General features: G+C 35.0%; 2 protein-coding genes across 10 annotated transcripts; one reads left to right on the forward strand and one right to left on the reverse strand.

Moving 5' to 3' along the window:
* On the forward strand, positions 1 to 25360 carry LOC113498048 (protein lifeguard 1). 9 transcript variants are annotated; one of them, XM_026877948.1, is made up of 9 exons: positions 1 to 130; positions 3302 to 3312; positions 3441 to 3478; positions 13373 to 13560; positions 21223 to 21324; positions 21780 to 21886; positions 22249 to 22408; positions 22874 to 23003; positions 23848 to 25360. In XM_026877948.1, exons 3-9 carry the CDS (start codon positions 3448 to 3450, stop codon positions 24078 to 24080), a joined length of 951 nt encoding a protein of 316 aa, XP_026733749.1. In that variant the 5' UTR covers positions 1 to 130; positions 3302 to 3312; positions 3441 to 3447; the 3' UTR covers positions 24081 to 25360. The 9 variants fall into 9 exon arrangements, with proteins under 9 accessions (XP_026733749.1, XP_026733745.1, XP_026733746.1 ...); XM_026877944.1 differs by lacking the exon at positions 3441 to 3478 and adding an exon at positions 285 to 312 and having other exon boundaries at positions 27 to 130; positions 3302 to 3387; XM_026877939.1 differs by lacking the exon at positions 1 to 130 and adding an exon at positions 1862 to 2003.
* LOC113498058 (39S ribosomal protein L52, mitochondrial) lies at positions 456 to 1548 on the reverse strand. Its single transcript, XM_026877959.1, has 3 exons — positions 1379 to 1548; positions 1141 to 1289; positions 456 to 699 (listed from the first exon to the last, which is right to left on the reverse strand). Exons 1-3 carry the CDS (start codon positions 1422 to 1424, stop codon positions 514 to 516), a joined length of 381 nt encoding a protein of 126 aa, XP_026733760.1. The 5' UTR covers positions 1425 to 1548; the 3' UTR covers positions 456 to 513.
* Positions 25361 to 25689: the final 329 nt, after the last annotated feature.

The raw sequence follows: 25689 nt of genomic DNA on the forward strand, positions 1-25689 counted from the left end.
TCGTCTATATTTACATTTTAATTTCAGTTCTTCTTTTGTCTCAATAAAACGTATCTACACGAGCTCAACGTCACCTAACATTCAAATATCACGAGTTTGTCAATTGTTTACTTCGCTTTTTATAAGTCACGTAAGTTCTGGCAATTTGTTCATTATAGGAAGTATAGGACCGTATTTCTGATTAATTAATAAAATTATAAAATATATATATATATGGTATTATAATTTCATAGTCTGTGACTTGGAAATTAAGTCCATTTCTATGTTAATTTTCTTTGTTACAGAACCATCAAAGAAGGTTTTAATAACCTGGTAAGACATCATTTTTTATTTAAAAAAAAATACATTTCAAACCTCAATTGTTTGTGATAAAATATAGTTAAGAGGGAATATGATGACCAATGTCAGGCAATATACTGTAGCCTGAACTTTGTGGCAATCTTAAGAAAAAATAATAATGTTATAACATATTTATTTACAGCTAACCTACAATTATTACAAAGTTTACATAATCTACTTTTTTCTTGCCAATGCTGCACCCTTTGGCTTCAGTCTGTTTGCAATGATATTTCGTCTCTCTTGCTCTTTATCAGCCTCCATTTTTTGGTATCTCTCTTTAGCAAAATCTAGTTCAGATATTAATTCTACTATTCTAGAGGCATTTTCTCTTTGCAGCAGCATTCTTTTCTTCTGTTTTTTCTGTAAAGATATAACATTTTCTTATCATAATTATAAGCTCTGGTGAATACAAACTTGTATTGCCAATGAATGAAAGAAATATTTTTGGAATGTAAGTGCTAAATTATTTGTTATTTAGATAGGAATTTAATCCTTGTCTTTTGGGGGGCATTCACAAACACAAAGGCTCAGTACAAACTACAAATGTTTGTCCTATGTCATATTCGTTTAAGTTTTAACTTATCAGTTTGATTGCTCTTTCTTTGACTCTCAGGTTATTGTCATGTCCTAATTAATAACAAAAAACTGGAAAATATTTAAAAGCAATTAGGCTTAAATGATATAAATCAGGTAAAAAGTCAGCTTGTATAAAAGGCAGACCAATATTGAACAGTGTTATGTTACAAAGTCATTGCGGTGAAACAGAAACCTTTGCCTTGAAGTGAAAAAAAAAGAAATTACTAGTAGCGGTGTTGGTCGTCCATCTAAGTAGGTGAAGTCGGGACCGTCAGTGAGAAGCCCTTCGGCATTGCGATTACGCGGCAATCCTCGCTCCTCCCGCCATTCTTTCAGACATACAACTTGAGTAGTGCTCAAACTCCGATATGTTACTGAAACAAACGTAAAAAATGTAAAGATGAATACATAAACCTACACCTTACATAAACATTAGTCACAAGAAATGTATCAAATTATTTACTTTGCGTCCGTAACAGAGTAGCAGTATTTTTAAGGATTATACTCATGTTTGAATTTAGTCGTATTTCGCAGATATAGATTGAATTTATTGTTTTTATTTAATGCCTTAGAACTTAAGGTCTCCGATTAGGTTATGTTTCATCAATTTGACATTGACAACCAATGTCAGTTGAACAGACTCTTCAGAATTGCCATTATTGTAAATTGGTGTCTATTGTTTATATTTTATTAAATAAAACTTGAATTCTAAAATTTAAAAACACTAACACATTTCTTTAAAAAACGGAATAGTAATATTTTTTAAATTATTTTATTTTAATTAACAACGGAAAATGTACTTTTCGTTTGGTAAAACGCTATTGGCCAGAAGTCGCCACGTCTTGATTTTCTACCAATAGGAACACAGTAAAGAAACGTCTGAAACCAATAGCGCTGAACTTGGATTAGTCATAATTATTTTTGTTTCCATTACTAATAGTCCAACGAAAACAGTCTACATTCAATTGTGAAAGAAATTTGACATAAATTGTGCTATCCGAGTTTTTTTGTGGATAAATATTGTGATATTTTAGCAAGTGTTTGTTTTTGTAAAGTATATACGCAGCTGCAATTTCTTCTTATCTCAGGTACTTTATAATATTAAATAATATATTATTTTGAGTTGTATGCAAACAGATCGATCATTTGTTGCGACATTCGCCGTCTAGTACTTTCTAGGTGTTTTCCATTTTCCGAACCAGACGTGATCTGTTTGTTTTCATTTAGATATAATCATACCTATTCTAGTTAATCACAAATATGACTCACGTTAAAGAGTAAAAAACAATAACAAAAGAAACCGTATTGCATCAGAATTTCGGTCGTTCATATAATTGACTATGACTGAAAATAATCAATAAAAAGCCAACGTAAAACATTCTCTGTTAACTAGTATGAAAATCGAAAGTTATTACTGCGTATTCTTAAGCATGCATGTGCCAATTTTTAGTTGCCCTACTTATTTTTATAACTGGCACTGTTTATTTTGCCCAAACACTTTAACAGTGTATACGCTTTATTTTTCAAATCATTTAAGAAATATAAAGAACAATGTTATTTTCACAATCACAATCTATCTTTGTGATAAGTTCTTAAAATATAAATAGTCTCTTCTCTACTTGTATATCAAGGTCACAATGTTTTGAGATGTGTTAAAAAATCATGGGAAAAAAAACGGAATTAAAAAAATGTGTTTTTTTATTGTCTTATTATTCAAATATCGAATAATTACAAAGGCTCAGTATCAGGTTTATATAAATTCTTTTTTTTAATCAAGCATGTGATTAAAGTACAGAATACTAAAGTCAAAAAAAAATTCTAAGACCTATGCTTCTACCATGTTTTTACAAAATAAAATATCTTTATCAAAAAGTATGATACCCAACTGATTAACCCTTCAACAAAAACTATTTTGATGAAAAAACATATTTAATTTATAGCATAATCATAAGTGTTACTATATTTATTAGCATATTTAGCTTATTAGTAGCACATTTTCAAAGTCAAAGAATGAGGCTGCCATTTCAGTTGTACTAGTTGTAAGGAAGAAATTAAAGACTATAACCTGTGATTGATCAACTTGTTCAGTTGCAGCTTAGCCATGACCACCTTAACAATAAAATAACTTCTTATTTAAAACTGGGAAAGTTTTGTTTGAATTTCAAACAGTCATTAATAGAAATGTGCTTCATGATTACATTGTCAGAAAAATGAGATTTTTTTTTGTAGACACAGGATTTAAAAGGTCATTATGTGTATAGTATTTTTGATAAATATTTTGATGCTTAAAAATTTCATAAAAGTTTTTGAGCTGTCCTAAAACCTATTTCAGATACTGAAGGTATAGTATAAATACGAAATTAATATGTTGTTTCTATTGTTTCAGTTTATCTGTGTGTAAGTCCTGAGTAACTATCAAAACGGCTACCGAAAACCTTAATTCGAAAGACCAACCAAATTACAACACCATGTGTACGTATAATTGCTTTTTTTTATTTTCTAACTTGTAACATTTCTTTTAACAGTGTGACCATGTGGCAGAATCCAGGTGTTTATCCCGGAGGTTTATATTTAATACTATTATTAACTTAATTAAATGGTAAAAGATTTGGTTTCGAAATCAGCTTATTTGGTTCAAAAGTTTGTTACGAGATCTGCTCCACTAATTATTCTGACTAAGAGAGTTGTTAATGGGATTATATTTTTGTTTATTATGATGTCATACATGCTGAAATAAGGCATGTGTTTAATTCTGTATGTTTAATTGCACATAATTAATTATTCATAGTGAAAATTGCCTTTAATGTTTGCAAAAATGAATTTAAAGAAAATGTTGCTAATGCTAATATTTAGCAACTATCATGACAATAAATATAATAATCCTTAATTAAGATAGTATTTGTATAAATAAATCACAATTATCGGTAACCAAACAGATCTTTTATCATTTAATTGACAATCTATGTTGCATTGCACAAGCACTGTCACTGCCTTGCTATCTGTGTATCTATTTTCTCCTATCTATAGTAAATAGATCAATTTCATTGTCTATTTAATCTTACCTTGAACAAAACAAATATTTGAATATACCTAATGTACCTATACAGTTAGACAGTACAGTCAGAAGCGGAACTCGTTCAAAAATATCATTTATGGAAACTGGGCTACAAAGAAGCACTTATTGAAGATCAATTTTACGTATCGCCCACCCTACCTTGACTGATCAATTAGTTAGTTGCTAAGACTGGAAAACAAGTAGCCTAAACACAGCTTTTGAACCTGAAATTGTGCTGAACAACAGTATTATAGATATTTTAAAACATTTTGTCAGTCTGTCTGAGCCCATTCATTGAATTTCGTTCCTGACCGTACTGATAACGATCTACATACATATTAATTCATAATGGAGATTCTGTCTTATCTTTCAACATTTTTAACCAACTGTCTTAACATATATTTAGTTTTAATACATATACATAAATGGCAATCATATCGCTAAAGTAATATGTAACATTCACGACAGTTTTATTTGTATTGAACGCTAAAATCGTAATTGATTTCAATTGAAAACAATTCAGTATAAATTTTATTTATACTTGGATTTTTTATTATTTATAATAAAAAAACTCATATAATAACAAAAGTTATCTACACTCATTTTCAATAGTTTTTAGCTGTATAGGCTGGCCATGCCTGTTCTTTTAAAGCGCAGGAGTGATGATGCCCCAACTAGTTTTTTTTTTAATTTAAATAAAATTTCTCAACAAGGCTTATGCATGTTGGGCTGTATCCACGTGTACGCCTTTAAAACCCAGGGAACTTCCAATGAAGTTATCCCGCGTAACAGATAAAACTCATTTAACTAAAAAGATCATTTGACTTAAATAACCTTTTGTCCTGGTGTTGTCTATATCATATCAATGCACCTCGAACTGCACTGAAAACATCTGACACTCTGTGACGTCATATCTTCACACACAGACGACGATCATTAGTTCTAACACTTCCACTTCTATAGCTGTCACTTCAGAAAGCCTAAAACCACGTCTTAAAGTAAATTTTGGTTTTGAAAGAGAGATGTCGCTCTACCCTGTATTGCCCGGTATTGTGACGTCTTGCTTCCACAATTGCAAGTCACCCTTAAAAATTTGGCGGTAACCCAGTATAGCGTAGCTACTCAAAGAATAGTACCCTACTAGTAATACAGTATCGGTTACCAAGCTAAATTTTGTACTATGCTACCTAGGAAGAAAAATATATTTCTAACAATCCAGTATTTAACAATTATCACTTTTATTCCTAACCCCATAGAGTCCATTCTGAATTACAATAATAATCTGTGATGTAAATTCTAGAATCCAGATGTTTCTATTTACAAAACTTAGTCATTCGCATTTGAATGAATACTTTTCAATATTTTACTTCTGATATGATAAGAGATATAGGATGTGTTTATCAGACACAGCGTGAATGACTAATAAAACAACAATTTATCGTCCCAGACAAATATGTAAACAGTATCTTCTGGAAAAACCTGTCGTCATATTCTAGCCCTATCTATCTAGATAGGGCGACAGTGCACCCATTTTGAGCCCTGCTTTATTATTAGACATTCTTTTAATTTAAACGGATCGAAATCGTTATTGCTAATTTCAGTAGACAGGACTTAAACTTTAAGTTAAATAAATTAAAGTAAAAAAGTTAAAAAAAAAGTAAAAAATAAGTTAAATAAATTAAAGCAAAAGTTAAATAAAGAATATTAAAAAGATAATACCCATAAATGATGGTGAATGAAGCGTATGTAAGTGGTCATATAACGTCACTTGTCGGTAAAAAGAGTACTGGTAAGTGACGTCACACCAGATTTCAACTGCCTATAATGCACTGATAAAAGAAAAATAAACGTCTCCGATATTAACCGGGGGAACCGGGAATCTCTGACGGAAATAACCGTTGATTAAGTTACTGAGTTTTAGCCACTCTTTCCTCGTTCGTCCAACAGTGATGATAAATATCTGTAGACATGAATAGTAAATGCAATTATATAAATTATTATGTTTATTTGGAAATTTTCCTCTTGGTAATTTTATACCTGTAACCCGAGTCTGTAACAAGCTCTAAAAGCGATATGCCGCTACGCCCATCTTCATTCCCTCTCGCTTCCACACTAGCAGAAATCCTGATTATCGACACTAGTGCAGTCGAGAGGAAAATATCCAGATAAAAATATTAATAAGCACAAGCAATAATCGAAATTAATTAATACTGATTCTCGTATTTTTCCGTATTTCATGTCACGAATTTCCACTTACGATGCTATCCTTGGTAAGGTAGTTGCATAATACTATGTTTACATTACCTACCAGCTTGCTTATCTGTCTGTCTGTCTATGTATTGTTTTGTAAATAGGTACCGTAAGCCTTGAATCTTCACAGAAATCTATCTGTCTAATAACGCACCTATTGTTTAGCTTTGGTCTTTGTCATGCATGTAGTAAAGTGTTGTGTAAATTTTAAGTCATTTTAACGTTTTTTTTTTGCCTTCAGCCGTATGAAGGCAAAACGTGTCATTGACTTTTTCAAAGGTTTTTCAATATAAATAATACAGCGGAGTACTTACGCGTATTTATCGAGATTGCCCGACAGTTTTCGGCCGAACCAATGTCCAGAATCATAAGCTGACGTAGCCGGAGTCGCACTCGAATTTTATTGTAATTTAAAAGCTAAAAAAAACTAGCATTAAATTGTCTTGCAGGTGTTGTTATAGTGACGTTGCTAAAGTAGTTAGTTTCTATCTTTGCTTTTGTTGGAGGTTGTAAAGTCTCGCTAATAAGTCGGGCAACCTGCGCTCAGGGCCCCAGTTCTTGCTCTAATGCATCATCGAACAGGTGTATAGGGCACAGTTGTGAGGAAACCAAGATTCCAGATAATGTTATATGAAAAAGCCAAATCACAGTTAGCTAGCGTGGTAATCAATGTTCAAACCTTCCCTATATGAGAAGAGGCCTCAGGCCAGAGGTAGCATGTAAGTTGAAAGACAAAACAATTATTTTTATAAAAAACATGTGATACTAGATATTTTGTCTCGATGGTTTAAAAAAAATACAAAATGTTTAATACTTTTGAAACCTATAACTTTACTCCTTACATTTAGGGGTCAAATTGGTTCCATTTGACCTCCTCTATCATATCGTGGTGGAAATGCACCGATATTACAGTGACCGTATATAACGAGGGTCGGACATAAAAATACGTCCGTAAATTACACGTTGAATCGTCAGTTGTCAGTGAAAGTTGCTTATAATATAGAAAGTGACAGATTCGCTTGAAAGTGACTCTAGTTTTTTTTAACGTCTGATCTCTCACATGGTTTTGACGTCTCGAGTAATTTGTACCCTGGTATAGTTACCGGCACGGATCTTGAGCGCTCGGCGGAATAGTGGGATCGCTTTGCGCATCTTAAAATAAAACGCCAATCAATTGTGCGTATTCGTCGTCTTGTGATGCATGCAACAGCAGCAAAGAACGAATTTCAACCAATCACGAGTGACGGCTGTGACTCGATGCGCTGCGGGTCAATCGCTGCACTTTATCCGCCCCGCGCCTCACTTCATACCGCAGAAGGGACCCAAAATAAAACACTTCTGCGCAGGTGAAGGTCAGCGCTCAAGATCCGTGCCGGTAACTTTACACGTCTAATGTTTGAGCAGTCTCTTTAGCGAAGTTAAGTTTTAAGTTCTACCGTGAACGTCAATAGAAAACGCTCGAATATATGAAGTTGACACGTCAGTCACGTGACCTATCGAAAAGAAATGTCATTTCTATATGATGCATAGTGTAGATGTTAATTATTATTATAAAACGATTAGATGATTATTGATGATTAGAAGTGTAACTTGGCTATAGGGGCTGCTTCCTAAATAGTTGATACTAACAGTATAGTAGCTAACTTTGCTTCCATAATAAAAGTAATAAAAGAATTACGATCCAACGTAAGTATTATCAAAACAACAAGTTGAAACGTTATTTCTATTTGTTACTGAAACGGCCTTAAACGACCGGTAGTTCCAATACCCTGTTTCCGAGTTAATCTTATTAAAACAATGAAAAATTACACGCCCACATAGGCACGCATACATACTTAGCATTCACACACTCCTGTGTGAATGTTAAAGCTAGTCTTAGATCTAGAAAAAGGTCTCACACACACATGCAACACTCTCCGTAAATAGCTTATTATATTTGTGTAAGTAAGTCTATTGTAATTAATAAGATTAAGAATTCAAAGACACGCACACAAGCATAATAATGTGGAATTTATAAGTATACTGTATTACGCTCAGACATGCACCCACACAGATATAATTTAGCTGTTTGTTTATGAAGCTATGCTAGTGTGCGTAGGTGATATACGCGTGTGTGGCATGGGATTCCCCAACGGGAGTCATATTGTTTATTTTCCTCATTCCCGTTTTGTTCAAATACAACGGTACTCAGTTGTTCTACAAAATGCGGATCAGAGTATGCAGACTTAAAGCTAAAAAAAAGTATAGTTATAACTGTGAAGAAATTATTAGAATCGAACCGAAAATGACGAAGATATAGCTATTTTAGTAGCTTTTCGCCTGCGGCTTCGCTCGCGTAGAGGTCGGTTATATCGCGTTTCCAAGAAAACTCTTCAAAAGTCCTGGATTAAAACTATCCTATGTTCTTTCTCAAGGTCAACTCTATCCCTGTACCAAATTTCATTAAAATCATATCAGTGGTTTAGACGTCAAAGCGTAACAGACAGACAGAGTTACTTTCGCATTTATAATATTAGTAGGGAAGGGATTAAGAAAGGCGTCCGTCCAGCGACTCGCTGTGACGTCATCAGTCATGAACTCCATTGACCATCAGCGAACAACTTTACTTGAAAACTGTTCTTTTCGAAGTAGTTAATATCAATAACCACGTATCGTATATTATAGAAATTTTGATCACAGTTAAAAGCTTTGAGAAATAGCAATGCCTCAGTAGATCGGACAAAAAAGGAAAATACTTCCTCTACCTACACAATATTACTTACCTATATTGTCGACACAATTTTTAACAATATTTCAGAACTAAGTGTACATACATGTGTATTTAAAAAGTGGAATGTCCTGTAAATTATGACCCATATGATTTATTTAAAAGGAACCCTAATAAAACGGATTTGCTATTGTGATTGATCCTCACTTCAAAAATGAAAAATAGTCATAGTACATTATATCGAATGGTTCAAGACCTTAAGACCCAATATGGCTTACCTGTGTCAGTGCTAATGTATATACACAATGTTTCATAATATTAATCAATTGGGTATCAAAACGAGCTCTGACTCATGGTAACACACACATACAAAGTATGTGTGACGTATTCTTCGTCACACATACTCCGTTTCACCGACTCGCGACGGTGGAAATCGTTGATAACTGACAACCGGTCAAATGACGATACTGTGGCGGCCATTTTGAACAACCTTTTTTTTCTATTATAATTTATAATAGGCACACAGTTAAGAACACAACAACAGTACAAAATAAGATGTAGATGGGTGCTGCTTTTTTCCTAAGGATTCGTATTAGAAGCTTGTCCCTTTGCGTGCAATCAAATCTAGCAAATTAAATTGACCCGCTTCCCGGTTTCCGACTAAGATATTTTTTTTCAATCCGTATGCATAAAAAGTTTTTTTGCGTAGTAATAAAATGTAACATTGACATGTAGCTGATGTTATTTCGGCGATTTTTTGTCCTTTTTTTCAACACGAATCCAACCTGCTCTAAGAAATCGTCATTCTATTGCGACATATTTTTAGTTGCAGGAATAAGTACTCTACGTCTGCACAATTCTTGGAACATTCATATAATATGACGTATGCTTACAATAGGGCTGCTTCGAAGAATTAGTCACCTGTAGGGTTGTTACTCACGTTCAAGATTCATATATATCGAGTATACCAGCTATATACTGGTAATCGGAAGACTTTTATCTTTAGTGTCGTAATCGATTACTTAAAAAGGTGGTCTTTATCAAGAAACCGGTTGTACGTTGTAAACTCTTAAGTGATTGCGTGGACGGTGCGGGTTGTAATAAAAAATGATGGTGACAACACTAACTATTTTAACGTCGTTGGATATCAAAATCTCTATATTAGGGATGTAGACGAGTTTCGTTACTCCGAGCGCTACATGTCCGACGCCACGTGTCCACGTGTCCAAATGGAATGTCGTTTTTTTTATATTCTTCTCTAGAGGCAGATTAACACACGGCCCATCTAATGAAAGCGGTTTCCCTGGCCTATGTCGCATGTCGTGGCCATACATTCTAACTTTTCTATTCGATTTTCCATTCTAACGCGCTTTCTACCACTATCTGGGCCCTTTAGTTAACCGACACGTTACCTGATGCAATATTGAATTTGTTTTATTTTTGTATCCAGTCTTGATTGCTTCATTTGGATAACTGATATTATATCTAAAGTCTTAGTTACTTGAGTGCTTGAGTGAAAGGCTTATGAACGGTTCAAGCAGACCTTAATTTACGCACTGATTAAGATAGTAATATTATTATGAGCTTACGTGTCTTGTGTCTGTTCATGTATTGATCTTGTGACATATTTGTAATGTATTTCCCTTATCCTGGATATAATAATGCAATATATTAATTCAAAGGTGCTTTTAAATGCCATCGAGCGCTACTTAACGCCTTAAGTGTTGGAGATATCATTAGACTAACGGCTTCTTAAAAATGATGATAAGTTCTTTAAAATCTATTCCTAGAAGTTGTTACTCATTGTTTTGATAAATTAAACCTTAGCCTGCTTATTAATATAATGTTGAGTGCGTCACTTCTAATTATTAATTACAACATTAATAATAAGGTAATATTAATGTATAAAAAGGCAGGTGCCATAGTTCTCCGAATTATCTAAGGAACTGGTCCACACAACATGCCTCATTTTATAATAGCCTAATTATTTTTACATACATACTTGCAATATTTTTGCATCTACTTTGTATTCTACATGTCTGTTCTCCCATAGAGCGGAGGTGAATGATCCCTAGTAGATGCCCCATCACATTTTAGATTAAAGTTCTCTACAAGGCCTCTGCGCGTTGGATCTGTGTCCCCGTGTACGCCTTTAAAAAGGACCGGGTCTCTTCCCATGAAGTTAACCCGTGAATTAAAAGAGAAAAAAAAGGTAATATTAATTAGGTAGCTTATATCAATTACTTACCCGTTTCGCTTATCCCTCATTTTCACATTTCGGACGCCTTTAACAAACGATTAAGGATAAACAACATTGACGTCCATCGAGTATCTATCCCTCATAAGTTACTATGCCTACTTTTTTAAATAGTTCGTCATCCGTTAGTTAAGTACAACATAGGGTAACCCCAAAACGGTAGACATTCAACCTATAAACAATTTTACCAGTCATATACAGGGTGTCCTAAAACTCAACGATAATCTGAAACCGGATGAAAGGCCAAGTGATAACAGATCAGGGAAAAATATAAAAAAAAACCATATCACTCAGTTCAGCGATAAGAGACATTTAAAAAGTTGAAATTCGACATCCCTCGTCGCATTTTTAAGTCCTGTGATCACCAATGTGACAATTTCGCTGTGAGTATTTTAATTCCGGGATCTTCATTAACGATTCTATTATTCGAAACTATAAATTAATGCAATGAAAAAAAATTTTTTTTTTTTTTTTTTCAAAAATTAGAAACAGATTTTTTTTCCCTGATCTGTTATCACTTGGCCTTTCATCCGGTCTCAGATTATCGTTGAGTTTTTGGACACCCTGTATAAATCAAACCTTCCGTTTATTGGAATTTGGAATAGGCTAGTAACCAGCAGTTGAAAAAAAGAAACAGTCAATGCCTTCATACTTGTTTTTTTATACGATTCGATCCATAGAAGAGGCCAATTTTTCATGGATATAATTAAAAACGCACTAGTTGTCCGGATATCCTCAATTCGTCCCCTATATTCAATTTCGGAATGTAGGGGTCATCTGTTGCAGTAAATTTTTATAGGTACTAGAAAATATTTTATGAAGTTTAGATGAATAAAAGTACTATCCCTTCGCTCCCGCCTTGCCTTGTAGTATGACATCATTGCGACAGTATCACACGATGTTGCCAGTTATGAAATTTGCAATTAAATAAACATATAGAGTTTCTTGATAAGCTGGTGTCGGTTGCGTTTTTATTTCTGCTGGCATCAGTCTACGACAGGATATGGCCAGTTTATGTGAATTAACCTTTGAATAAACGTAGCCATAGGACTGTTAAAACTATCGTTCGTTATTTTAATTTGGGCGCTATGTTTAAGAATACAGGTATGTTTAATTGTTAAAAAAACGTGCTAGTCCATTGTTTTGTGCTGTGTGGTTTGTTTGTCAGTGATTGTAATATGTTTACAGTAGTTATTGGTATAGACAGAGGATAATGCTAAGTGTATAAATGTTATTTTTTCATAAATATATTAGGTACTACTACTATTAGGTACGTCGAATCTAAATGGCCAGGTGTTGTTTATCATTGTTAATTAATATGTTAAGAAATTCTTACGCATAACTAGATGATTTGCTAATCTATAAACCTTAGTTATTGAATATTATAGAAAACTAGATACTATATAGCTATAGAGAATAATTTTGTCTCATTGACTTTTTCTAACTAGAATCCCACTCTTTAGGCACCACTGACTAATTTTCATCTGTTCATAACTAACAGATCATTGATTATTCTAATGTATTCATCACAGTTTTTACTTACTTAAAAAATAAAAATAGCTTTTTATTAAGACAAAGATATCAATCTAATTAATATTTATTTTTGTCTGTTTTTTACCTACACCTAAACAAGAATCTCAAGGTTGACTCAAGTTTGTTACTTCATCAACTTAATGTTGCTTCTATGACTTATTTGAATGACAACATACAATATTTGAACACCAAGGGTACTTCACTACATGTTACATACGGGTTACATGACGAAATATTAATTAGGTTAAGAGTTTCTTATGGTGTATGAGAAAAACCTCGAAGTGTACAAAAATCTATTTGCATGATGTATAATATGTTTCCGTCACTGTATGGCGTATACAGTATATTGCATTCACAATCACATCTAAGTTCTGAATAGTTCGATGAAAATAAACCTTACTGCTTATAATAATAAGGTCACTGTTGGAAGTCAGCGAGTGGCATAATGCTTGTACACTATACACTATGCACTTGAGGCAGGACTTATTGTAGTTGAAACGAGACAGAAACTGCATTGCAGATAGCACCGTCTCGCTTCCACCACGAACTCAGTCTTACACTTCAAAAGTTACTAGGAAGCACTATGTCGTATGATCTACTGTATTCTACCCATATATGTGTCATCATACTTATTTTAGTCTTAAAATATCCACAGATCAAAATCAAGGCGGTTACCCGCAAGGCGGTTACCCACAGGGGCCAGGATACCCTCCTCCACCTCAAGGGGGATACCCTCAGGGAGGATACCCGCAGGGGGGCGCATACCCGCCTGGGGGATACCCCCAACAGGGATACCCACCACCCCCACAAGGATATCCGGGCTACGGAGCAGGATATGGTGAGGTGAGTCAACATTATCATATTATTTGAAAGATATAATGATAATTGAAGAACATTTTATCGAGTTAAGTAATTAGTAATGTCGTCTATTTGTTTATTTGAGTCGATCGCTTGTCAACGGTCATAATAAATTACTGTTTAACCTTCGGAATGAAAGCGTTATCAATGACGGTCTGTCAAAAAGTTGAAAACTATTAAACGATAATTGATTATTAACAAACTTTATACAGTAAATTATTGTATTACTATAGTGTAGTTAAATACACTGTCCAAAAACGAGTACTATAGGTACCCTGACAAATCTAATCTCTTCCGTCATAGCAAAACAACGAAACCATTAACTGAAACACAATGCAGACTCAATGTCAAGATCCTTAAAATTCCAACACATTATTTCTATATTAGAGCTAATAATGTTGGTTATTAGAGGATAGACCAAGGATTACGTAGGCTTAATGATCTAAGGTACTTGCGTAGTAAATGGTTAGGTATGATCTGTTTCTTCGTGTGAAGCATTTAAACCAGTCTACCCAATGCTGCGTTGTTCTTCATTGTCTATTATTATTATCTAACATATTAAATTCTCGTATCGCGGTGTTTCTAGTTAAAGTCATCCGAAACGGCTTGACTGAATCTTATGAGATTTTGTGTATAGCTTATATTATAGGGTAGGTCTAGGAATAGGTCATCTACTTTTCATCCCTTTACTTTTTTATTCGTTTGTTATGTTTTTTACACCAGAAATTCTCTCGTAATAATTTGCATGGCAAATAACTTTGTACTTGTAAACAACGTGCTGGTCTGGTTTAATAAATCTATAGCTTGTATTTGCAGATTGCCAAAGTTATTTTTTCAGTTATTCTTACATTACTATGTTAAAGGAAAATATTTTTTATTATTATTTATTTATTCAAAACAAAGGCATACAATTATCGAAAGGGAAAAAAATCGCCAAACTGTAAAACAGTTTGTTGGCGACAAGTTTGTTTAGAATTTCCGTATATTGAAATGAAATCTAAATGGACTGTTTTGGTCACTAGGTTTGTAAAGTTACCGTAGTTTATTACGGGAAGGTTTTCATATTTAATAACTCAACATTTAGAGATATTTTCGTCCGATCAATGGTCAAATCTAGTTTGCCATGGCTCAATAATGACACGTGTTAGAAATCGCGCATATGGACAAACTAGTCAATATTTTTGTAGTGATACATTCTTGGCATGAATTTGGGGGCGCTTGGCTTTAGATTCGTGAGTAATACTTATTGATTTCCTTTGTCTTAGTCTCGTATACGCCGTTCCTTTCACCCATTTTCCATGAAATATTTCTGGTCTCTTTGATATTTTTTTGTCTTGTGATTGCTTCTCTTCTTCTTATCATATGGTTGATGAAGAGTTTAAGCTGCCCTTGGTCTTCTGACTACATACTCTTTAAAAAATCTTAGTTATGCCGGTTTCCTGGCAATGTCCTAATACTTGTGAGGAAAGTCTGTGTAAATTGCCTGTTAAATGTTTATCCAACTTATTACATTTCTATGCCATTCTATTCCTCGGAAGTTTTCTGCGACTAAAAATACAAACATTCCAATATTTCGACTTATTAACAATTCATAATGATCAGCAAAATGTTTCATTATATCACATCGATAATCCTGTGAATAGGTATTTTTTGGTATGACTTATGTATTAGTTATTCGGTTATCAAAGTTTCGGGAAATTATTAAATCATCGTATACCAGATCAAAGTACACCAACACATTCTAATTTTCTTTGAAATAAGTTGTTTTCGAAAACAATAGCCGTAGAGTAATGTAGATCAGTTTTAATGTAGATATCTCATTTAATACAAACGATCTTATTACGTGATCTGTCTGAGAAGAATAGGCAATAATACTTACGGACGTACAGACTACAAATAGAATGACATTGTCTCGATACCCCATTAAAAGGAAAGATTGAGAATCAAAACTTACCGTGCTATTAAAAATGTGCCCAGTTTCTTCGAAACATATTGTATAAACGGACATGGTGAGTAAATGTGCTCGGCAACTATTCATCGAATGTCTCGCAATAGTATTAGCTGTTATCTTGTTTCTATCTTATCATGTGTTGTAGCGTATTAGCAATATTTCACGGTATTGTCCTCGTGATACTTCTAGCTGTCACAAAATAACCATTTCTAACCAAAGATGGCCAATTTCTAGCTGTTGACCGCGTGGCCGCATGCCAGAAAAAATGAAAATCGTCCCACAGGAACATACAATCTGGATAAAGACTAAGCTACGTCTTAATCCAGGTTCTAAACGACCAGAGCACCAAGTTTCGTGTTAATTCTTTCAGTAGTTTTTGCGTGAAAGAGGAACAAACATCCACACATACAAACTTTTGCGTTTAAAATATTATAGAGGGGAATAGGATTTAGCGATTCCCGTAGTAAGGAATTTAATCATTGGGTCGCGGGGTCTTCATAAATATTCAAGTGCACATGCAAAAAGACACCTAAACTCAGAACAAGCTTTCGTGGATCACACAAATGCTTGTCCTGTGCGAAGATCGAATCCGCGACGCCACAGGACTTGCTCTCGGCTATCCGTTAGTATTGCCAAGTCAGTTTGTCTATAATCAATGCTGTCCTCGTTTCTAGTGGTATGTATTTCATCATGAGAATTAAATTTCTCATCTACATATCATACAAATATAGATTAAGTACTTAGAATTACATATGTTTGTCCAATACGATCATGGCACGCAACAAATATCCTGCTTAGACTTAGTGTCGGTCTTGCATTCTTGAATTCTTTTTAATAAATTTATTTTCCCATACAACTGGTTACAACTCATTAAATCCACATCTGATATGTATCGAAGCTTTAAGCCATTATAATAACATTACCATAACACGTCCAGTTTCTAAATCGTGTATAAATATTAACCTTTACTACATGATAGCAGAGATAAACCAACGTCTTATCAGGGGCGCGAGATTATAATGAAATCTCATACATAACGTATAAGCGTGGGCAGATACACACTGCATTTTTTGAGAATATTGGAGGCACTGGGTTTTAAAGTAAAACTGTTATTAGAGACGCTATTCTACGCTATTTGCTGCAGCGTTTGTTTCCACAAATATGTAAATTTTTTAGTATAACTTTAGGTGAAGTTTGCTGAAATTATTGTATCGCAGATTCTAGTTTTAATAAAAGCAAATAAAAACCGCCCCATGGCCCCAGAATTCATGTTTTTAGCCACATTGAGATTCACTTATTCTTTTAAATTTACAAGCTATTTTTAATTAAAACCTTGTGTTAAGACAATACTTTAAACTGTTATGTATTTGTTTATAGCATGGATTACGTCACAGCAATTAACATTAACATGTTATACCTTCAGTCGATTAGACCATGTTACACCGACCGCGGTCGCAAACGAAGTGGCGTTTACCATATCAGTAAAAAATGACTAACAAATAAAAAATGCAGAACGAAATAGCGTTTAATTCTAGATTTTATTGATCATTAGTCAATTACCTACTCAGAACAAATGAGTAGTAATGATACATTAAATTAAATTTGCCTTTTCCGTTCATTACCCGTTTGCGGACTATCTTTGTCAGTGTTGCCTAACGTTGTATTTTGGTAAACTTTATCGCAACTGATATGCAGTGATAAGTATTGGTATTGTGTATTACTCCACGAAGTGTGTTGGTACGCTCCTGAAATATGAATCAGGTAAATATTGAATATTCTAAATTTTCTGAACTGATTTTACTTTCAATTTTGTGTTTAGTGTGTGGCAGTGTATTTGTGAGAAGTTTGAGTATAATATTGTGCTGAGAGTGTCGAATCGTGGAATCAAATTTTATCTGTTGATAATTTGTAAGTAGGCCAGATTGGATTTTAAATAGGTGCTTTTTTGATGAAGACGATGTTAAATATCCTCTTTTATTACTACATGCATGAATCTACTGTCCTTCCTTTTAATTAGCGTATCTATTCGATCCCTGCCTATATGTTGTTGATGTTTCTCGTAATTTTCTAATTGAATCGTGAATCACAACAGTCGTTTTTTTAGGTTATAAATTGCGTGCACCTTACTGTCAATGTGCATTTTGGAACAAATTACATTTTCAATTTTCACTTGCTTATAACAGGTGAAGTAGGATGCTTTTTAGGCTAAAACAAATATTCACCTCCAATCGTTTTAGGCGGAAACGTGAGTCATTCGTTCTCCAAAATGGGTCTTAATTAATGTCACCTGAGGCAAAAAACATGGTGATCCTTTATGCGGACATGCTACACGTTAAGTCATACAAATATCAGGTTACTTAGCCTGAGAAAGACCTCATCAAACACAGAATGATTCGAAATGTTGCATGTTAATTCTCGTGAATCATCTTGTCTTGCAGACTCTTATAGAGTGGTCGTGGGCATCGCTTCAAGTGTTGATGGCAGCTTTACAACACTTCTTTCTTCTTCTTTCTCTTCTTTCCCTTTCTCCTCTGTTGGTCGCCCTCTTTGTGCTTTCGTGTAGTGATGTGTCTTATTTCAGTCTTTCTGGTCCTTAAATGCAAATGTACTTCTACAGCTTTATTATTCTTGTCATCGGCAACCTAGTGGTAAGCAGGACTGCCAGATCAAAGGTCTCGAGTTCGATCCCAAGCCACGCATGATCTTTTCAAATGTTGTGTGCCCTATAGAAATATGTGACTCACTTTCTCCGGTCGTGTTAGATTGCCGTCCCATAGAGCTATGCTATTATTGAATTAGAGAGACACTTGTGTTGGCTCACAAGCTTTTGCACTATTATATGCCCCGACCTGGCTTGGCTGCCGTGACCGAAAATCAGTCAGGATATTGGTCTTATCATAAATTAAGAGATTTCGATAAATGCAATACTACTTCACTTATCAGCACTTACCATAGGACCACCGGCAGCGCAGAATGCTGCTAATTACCCATACTTTTATGTATAATCAACACATGTACGCATTGAGTAAGAAAAACATCATCATCGTCAGTAAAAGGCGTGCCGCGATAAATAATGTAACTTCAAGAAAACCTTGACCGGCCCACATTACAGTGACTTAATTCTATTGAGGAAATAAAACTGGTCATGTCGTTGCTTTGAAACACCGGGTTTAACCGGTATAATGTTTAAAGATGCGTGGAAGAGAATATTTTTTGGTTTGAAGATTTTTTAACTCTCATTCGTCATCATATAAGTCACTCAGATGTTAATGTAATTCTTTCTAACTTACATAGTTAGGTGAGTTTCCTACAAGTGTTTCCTACCTATGATCTAGCTAGGAAAATTGTACAGTACCGAGTTGTTGGAAGCTGAATAACAACTTCTGACTAGCTTACAAGAAGTTTATTAGTAGTTTACCAAAACGTCTTAGCCGAATATGTGTCTAACAGTACCTATGAGGCTAAATGGTAACTTAAAATTGAGCTTCGTAGCCGATTGTGAACTTGAGTCAATATATGTTCTAAAGCCCTCGTCAGTCATATACGTCCAGACATCTAGCATAGCTAATATACAACAACGAAACATCTTCTCAATTGTGATACATATTAGCTCCTAGCTAACCTCAACGAAGGTCGCATCTCCTCTCATTGCGCAAACAAATCGATCTCTACCGCCAGACTACACGGCGTCTTGTCGTCTCTATGAAACGCTAATCATTCTTACCTAATTCTTACTTAATACTTACAAAAATATTGAATAGGTATCTGTCCACTTTTAACAAGACCTATTTAGAGAATAGGAATACTTTCAAATTTAATCCAATTGCCATTCATTCATCGGCCATTGTGAATAACAGAACTGGGGCCCTGATCCGAAGAATCACAGCTTCTCTTGTACATACATTATTAAGAGAGCTTTTATTTAGTAATAAACGGAATTTCCTCTCGCTTTCTTTACTATGAATTTTCAAAATTAGTAATTAATACTTCGCAAAGCAAATAATTAATATGATGTTGATGCTTTAAAACGCTTCTGTCGCATACGGATTGTTTTTTTTTCTGCACCCAATACATCCTTCAAAGCGGGCCAGTAAAAGTATGGCATACTGAAAACTCGATAATAGGTATGCTATGTGCAACATAATTATGAGTTTGTGAGAAGAGGCCTGTTCCCTGTAGGAAATGTTGTAATTAAATATAATGATTAAACTGAATAAGAAATCTCGCCCATTTTTCAAGCTAAGCAACTAACAATAGGAAACACTACAACTAATAAGGTTTGATTTCTAGTTTCATTAATTTGATACATTTATTGCAAAATATTAAATGAATTGAAAATGGATCGCCACAATTTTTATAACTCTTTATGCATTTAAATCGCGGGATCTCATTAGCAGGTTGGTTGTAAATTGGCACGTGTATTGTTACGAATATTATTATTCTACGAGCTGTTGCCCGCGTACTCATAATACATAAATAGAAATAATTTATTTTGTAAATAGGATACAGCATAATTTTTACATGCATGTTTTTGAGAACACTTGAGTTGACATTTTCTATCTGACCACCTTTAGAAGAGACGTGGAAACAAACTCAGGGGTCGCCGTTTCTTTGAATATCCCGTCATAGGCAGTCTCAAATTGCCAGTAAGGGAAATAAAGGACGAAATGGCCCCTGATGTCCAGAATAATTTTGCGCACAACATATTTTCACTTGGCAACACGATTATTTGTCCTCTTTTAGAATATAAGACTTTAAATTTGCGAGACCTGGAAATAGCTATTGCCAATGCGACAACACCTCAACGCTAATCGAAATATGATTACCAACGTTTTGTCCTTGAATGTGCCGCGTTTATTGATTCCTTTCTACGTTATTATTGGAGCATCGATCAATTATTTACTTGTATGCAAAGAAACAGCGGTGTGTTACAAAAAGAGATTTTATTTATACTTATGCTCGAAATCAATATTGTTTTAGCTTTTTCCGCGGTGTAGCTTGCGTATCTGCAAAAACGGTATCCTTATTCTCTTAATATTCTAAAGCCTATCATTAATAACTGATGTCAGCTAACTTCCTACCAAATTTCATAAGAATTCATCGTTCAGGTTTAGCTTGAACGTAACTTGTGTCAATATCAGTATGATTCTCGCATTCTCGTGTGTAGAGAATGAAAGAAGCCGAACATTACACCAGAAGTATCATCAACAATAGGTATACTATTACACATTGGTTAACCGTCGTTATTTATAGGGTCTCCTCATTCTACAGTACACTAAGGCGAGTCAACCCAAACTCCCAACATCCGGCATTAAATCTGTACAATGTCGTGATTGCCGGCGGATCTATGTATGGATTTCTGGGTGCTCTATCCCGACGCAAGGGAACACGTAATGTGACAAAAATGTAACCACCAGTGGCCTGCCCGCGCGGTCATTAATTGAATTAAAAATTGTGAGGCTGTTTGTTACTCTTCCACGAAGAACTACTAAACGAATTTTAATGATATTTGTCAATGGATCATACCATAATACCATAGTCTACAAGATACTAGTATAATGGTATACTTTTATAACAGGATCACTTTACAGCAATAACTGCTTGTGACTTCTTGTATAAGATAAAGCCAATTTCTTTTCGTTTTTTTGCCGTTTTTCTTTAATTGATAAACATTATGTTTGTTTGTTTTTCCGCAGCCAGCTGGGTACGCACCTCCGCCAGGTGCCGTCGGGGAAGATGGCGAGGTCAAAGGGTTCGATTTCAGCGAACAGTCCATACGAAGATCCTTCATCCGTAAGGTGAGCATTATTTTCTTTTAAACCACTTTTAGAATTGAAGGCGTACTTCCAAAGTTCATTTTGTGGCTCGTCCTTGATGAATGGAGATAAAAGGTACAAGAAAAGCATGCCTACTCCCATTTTACTCTGAGTAGAACAGCGCTAGTTTTTTGGGGTCCCAGTGGGAATCGTACAGCTACATACTCCGCCCTTAGAAAGGCGGCGGTTTGCGCTGATCTTCTCCCGGCTAAACACACTGTCGAAAATCAAAATCAAAAGTCATTTATTCAAATTAGGCTACTAAGTAACACTCTTTGAAGGTCAGATTAGATTGGACAGCACCCAGTTTCGCACCCTGCACCGTTTTCTAACGGACAAAACAGTTTTTTTTCCTCCAATACCCTACTGACGTGATGACGTCAGATGACGGCCCTGGTCTCCATGAAGTACTAACTGGTGTGTATGTGTGTTACCAGGTGTACTCCATCCTGATGTGTCAGCTGCTGGTGACGATGTCCTTCATTGCGCTGTTCCTGTTCCACGCCCCGACCAAAAACTGGGCGCAACGGAATAGCTGGCTATTGTAAGTGGTTTTTTCATTAATCTTCCGTCAGAGTAGAATAAGTTTAGTTTGTATGTACGAATGTGACTAAAATAAAAATGTCTTTGAAGACCTGTATTCCATGTTTCATGTCGAGGTTGCTTTTTTGTTTCCGGTTGATGTTTTTGATTTTGATTTATGTTCCGCCGCGTATTTAGAACATGGTAAACTAACTACTCTATAAAAGTCACGTGAAGTCAAAGTCAAGTCGAACCTGCACCTCGTGTATACAAATCCACGTATAGAACCGCAAGACCTCCACGACCGGTTTTGACGACTATAATGAATATTTGCAACAAATCGCGAGAAAAAGCTTGTGCGTAAAAATATTTGTGTGTTGTCAGCTGGGTGGCGTTCGCGGTGGTCTTCATTTGTCTGATCGTGATGGCTTGTTGCGGTAACGTGCGGCGGCAGGCGCCCATGAACTTCATATTCCTCGGGATATTCACTGTCGCTGAGAGTTTCCTACTCGGAGTCACTTCTAGCGTGTATGCTGTCGATGCGGTGAGTCTATTACCCTTAATTTTTAACAATCTTTGTAACATCCAGTGGGATCTGAGGGTACGAACGGACATGGACTGGGAAGGCCTAGTAGTACCTGGGCGTCCCCTCCTTCTCCTTACAAACTTCTAAATATGCATTACACACTAAACGTATTGAACTTAAAAATAACTTACGAAAAACTTAATAGGCAGCTTTGGTACCTTACTTTGAAAAAAAAATGACACCCGCCCTAAGTAATTTAATCCTCGTGTCGCGGGGGGTTTAAGGAACATTCAAATCACATGCACAAAGACACCCAGACTCAGAACAAGCTGTCGTGGATCACACAAACGCTTGTCCTACGCGGGGATCAAACCCGCGGCACGTCATGCACTGTGGGTTTGGCGTGGTGACCTCGACCAGTCGGCTATCCGTTCAATCTCTTTGCATCAATACTTTTAACTAATCACCATGTATTATCTTCAGGTCATGATGGCGGTCGGTATAACGGCGGCAGTTTGTCTCGCGCTGACTCTGTTTGCCTTCCAAACGAAGTGGGACTTCACAGTAATGGGCGGCTTCCTTCTCTGCGCCACAGTCGTCTTACTTGTGTTCGGTAAGTTAATATTAATATCCGACAACTTTCAAACTCTCAAGCTGAGCAAAGCTTGTACAATAAGTACAAGACAACTTATAAACAAACAAATATATGTCTCAATACATTATGTGGTGAATTAAGAAATCGCAGTTACTCTACGTCTCGATTTTAAATTTTCGTATATCCTAAACTGGTTGTGCCAAAACTAAGTCGGAAACAAGGTACTAATCAGCCATACAAAAGAAAAATACTAAAATCACGATATCTAAATATCTTTACACAATAAGTCTGAGGACCTCCGCTGAAGAAGTAAAACTATGTGGAACGTCGTAACATGCATTTGTCTTTATATTCCCCTTTCTCAGGAGCGATAAAACTAACTCAGCACAGTCAGCAGTGCTTACATACACCCTCCATGGCAGCATTAATCATTTAAAACAACCTTTTTGGATGGCGCGTTAGTTATTGTTCCCTTAAGGGCCGATTTTGCAATCGTCAGATAACTTTTATCTGGCGAATATGTTTGTCGTTTTGACAGCTTTGCATTGGTATAGGAACTATGTCAAACGACAATATTATTCCTCAGATAGAAGTTAACTGATGATTGAAAAATCAGCCCTAATTTATGTTAATGTCTTGTTTAAAATATTTAAAAAATGAAATATTATATATTTCATTTTTTAAATATTTTGATATGTTACTATGTAATACGTACCATGACATTGTTTCTACGTAACTTATGTTTGTATGCCAAAAATAAGAATTTACAAGGATTCTCGAACTTATATTAACAGCTTTCCAGACCAAGAATAAATCTGATTTCTTACTTAAAAATGTTCATTATAATAAATATTTGTTCCAGGTCTCGTCGCAATATTCATACCGTCGAACAAAATCGTTACATTAGTGTACGCGTCGATCGGGGCCTTAGTGTTCTCTCTATACCTGGTCTATGACACACAGCTCATGATGGGCGGCAAACACAAGTACAGCATTTCCCCCGAGGAGTATATCTTTGCTGCCTTGAACCTGTACCTGGACATCATCAACATCTTCCTCTACATTCTTACTATCATCGGCGCCGCGAGGGATTAGGCGCGGATTGTTGACTGTTTCCACTTCAGTTTTGGTGTTTGCATTCCTTGTAGGTTTCTGTTTGTTGGATTGCTTATGCTTCGTTCTTCAGTATGGTTTTCCCGTTTTTTTTTTTCTGTAATTCTGTCCTTTAGCGAGATCTCTCCCTGAATTGGTTTGGTTCTGCTTGTAATCGAAATACCAGAACAAAATAGACTTATTTATTTGGAACAATATTATAACAATAGATATCGCATAAAATAACGTCCATAATATTCTTCTGTTTCCAGCGTACGAATATTTTATAGTCCAGGACGAAAATAGGAAATTATTATCTTGCAAACAGCATTTTTAATTACAATACAACTATCAAAATGAACCAAAAACAGCGTCCTTAGGACTAGAATATTTCGGGTGTTGGTAACATCTGATGCTATTGGTCGCGTTGCCAAGAGTTTACTTTATTTCTTGATAAACCTATGCAGCATAGATAATTGTTTGCTTAAGCAATCAGTAAATGGTAAATTATGTTAAGAACACTCCTTGGAAGACGTAAATAATCGTAACAAACATTTTTATATCTATTTGTCGATGATGATAGTACAAGTTAGGTTAACATAAAGTTAAACTCAAACAACCTCTATCGTAAACACATGCAAACACCAAAACACTAAGTATTAGATTATTTATTTAATATTCATTGATAACCAGTCGATTCACATGATCACATCAACGAAATTTATTCGAAATCAAGAAAATTATTCGAAATTATTCCAAATTTCCAAATAGATAGTTGTAGTTTTATTTTGCAAGCGTTATTTGTCTATGTGATAATGTATCTGCATTTAAAGTGGCGATACGGTTGCCCTTGATAAAATATTTGTAAGCCTTTATTTAAGGTGGCAACATTGATATTGCGTCAGCTTTAGCGTTGTGTACTTGGCTCATAGTACTAATAGTCAAATCAACCAAAATTCATTTATTCAAATTAGGCTACTAAGTAGCACTATTTGAAGGTCAGCACCATTTACATTGGACAGCACCCAGTTTCGCCCACCCTTCAGTAAATATGTGACAATAAAAGAATATTTCAGAATAACTTTAAAACTTGCGCTTTATCCATATATTTTCTTATCTTCGAAAAAAGGAAATGTTTCATACAGATTATACACAGTTAATTTGTATTTACAAAGTGTAGAAGCAATGTTTAAAATGACTAGAAATTGTTGCCAGTTAAATAAAAACTTATGAAATCAATTGGATTGGTCAGTGTCAGTTGTGTAACGAGAATTAATGATATAGAATTAATGATTAATGATATAAAAAACTATGATTTTTCTTCAGTATGTTGGCATAAGGTTAATTAAAATATTAGTAATCTTATAAAATATACTTTCCTAAAGTTTTTTGTTGGACTCCCGCGCATACCTACAATAAACTTACAATAGAACTCGTACCTAACTTCAATGAAAAAAAACTTGTTTCTAGTAGCAATCTATTAGTCAACCAATTCTCCATAATATGTGCTTTTAATAACTAAGTTACGCGGAGGAGCTCGTGGCTAAGCTATAACCGCATAAGTGATTCGATCACAGGTTAAGCTATGCTTGACGCGGTTGGTCCGTAGATG

Source organism: Trichoplusia ni, chromosome 10 (assembly GCF_003590095.1).
Source record: "Trichoplusia ni isolate ovarian cell line Hi5 chromosome 10, tn1, whole genome shotgun sequence".
Lineage (NCBI taxonomy): Eukaryota > Metazoa > Arthropoda > Insecta > Lepidoptera > Noctuidae > Trichoplusia > Trichoplusia ni.

Bases quoted from the DNA above. Each gene is read 5' to 3' on its own strand.
- LOC113498048 (XM_026877948.1), top strand. From the start codon at position 3,448: ATGTGGCAGAATCCAGGTGTTTATCCCGGAG. The intron at 21,325-21,779 runs GTGAGCATTATT...GTGTGTTACCAG, and splicing joins GAAGATCCTTCATCCGTAAG to GTGTACTCCATCCTGATGTG. The intron at 21,887-22,248 runs GTAAGTGGTTTT...GTGTGTTGTCAG, and splicing joins CAACGGAATAGCTGGCTATT to CTGGGTGGCGTTCGCGGTGG.
- LOC113498058 (XM_026877959.1), bottom strand. From the start codon at position 1,424: ATGAGTATAATCCTTAAAAATACTGCTACTCTGTTACGGACGCAAA. The intron at 1,290-1,378 runs GTAAATAATTTG...CGTTTGTTTCAG, and splicing joins TACTCTGTTACGGACGCAAA to TAACATATCGGAGTTTGAGC. The intron at 700-1,140 runs GTAATTTCTTTT...ATATCTTTACAG, and splicing joins GACGACCAACACCGCTACTA to AAAAAACAGAAGAAAAGAAT.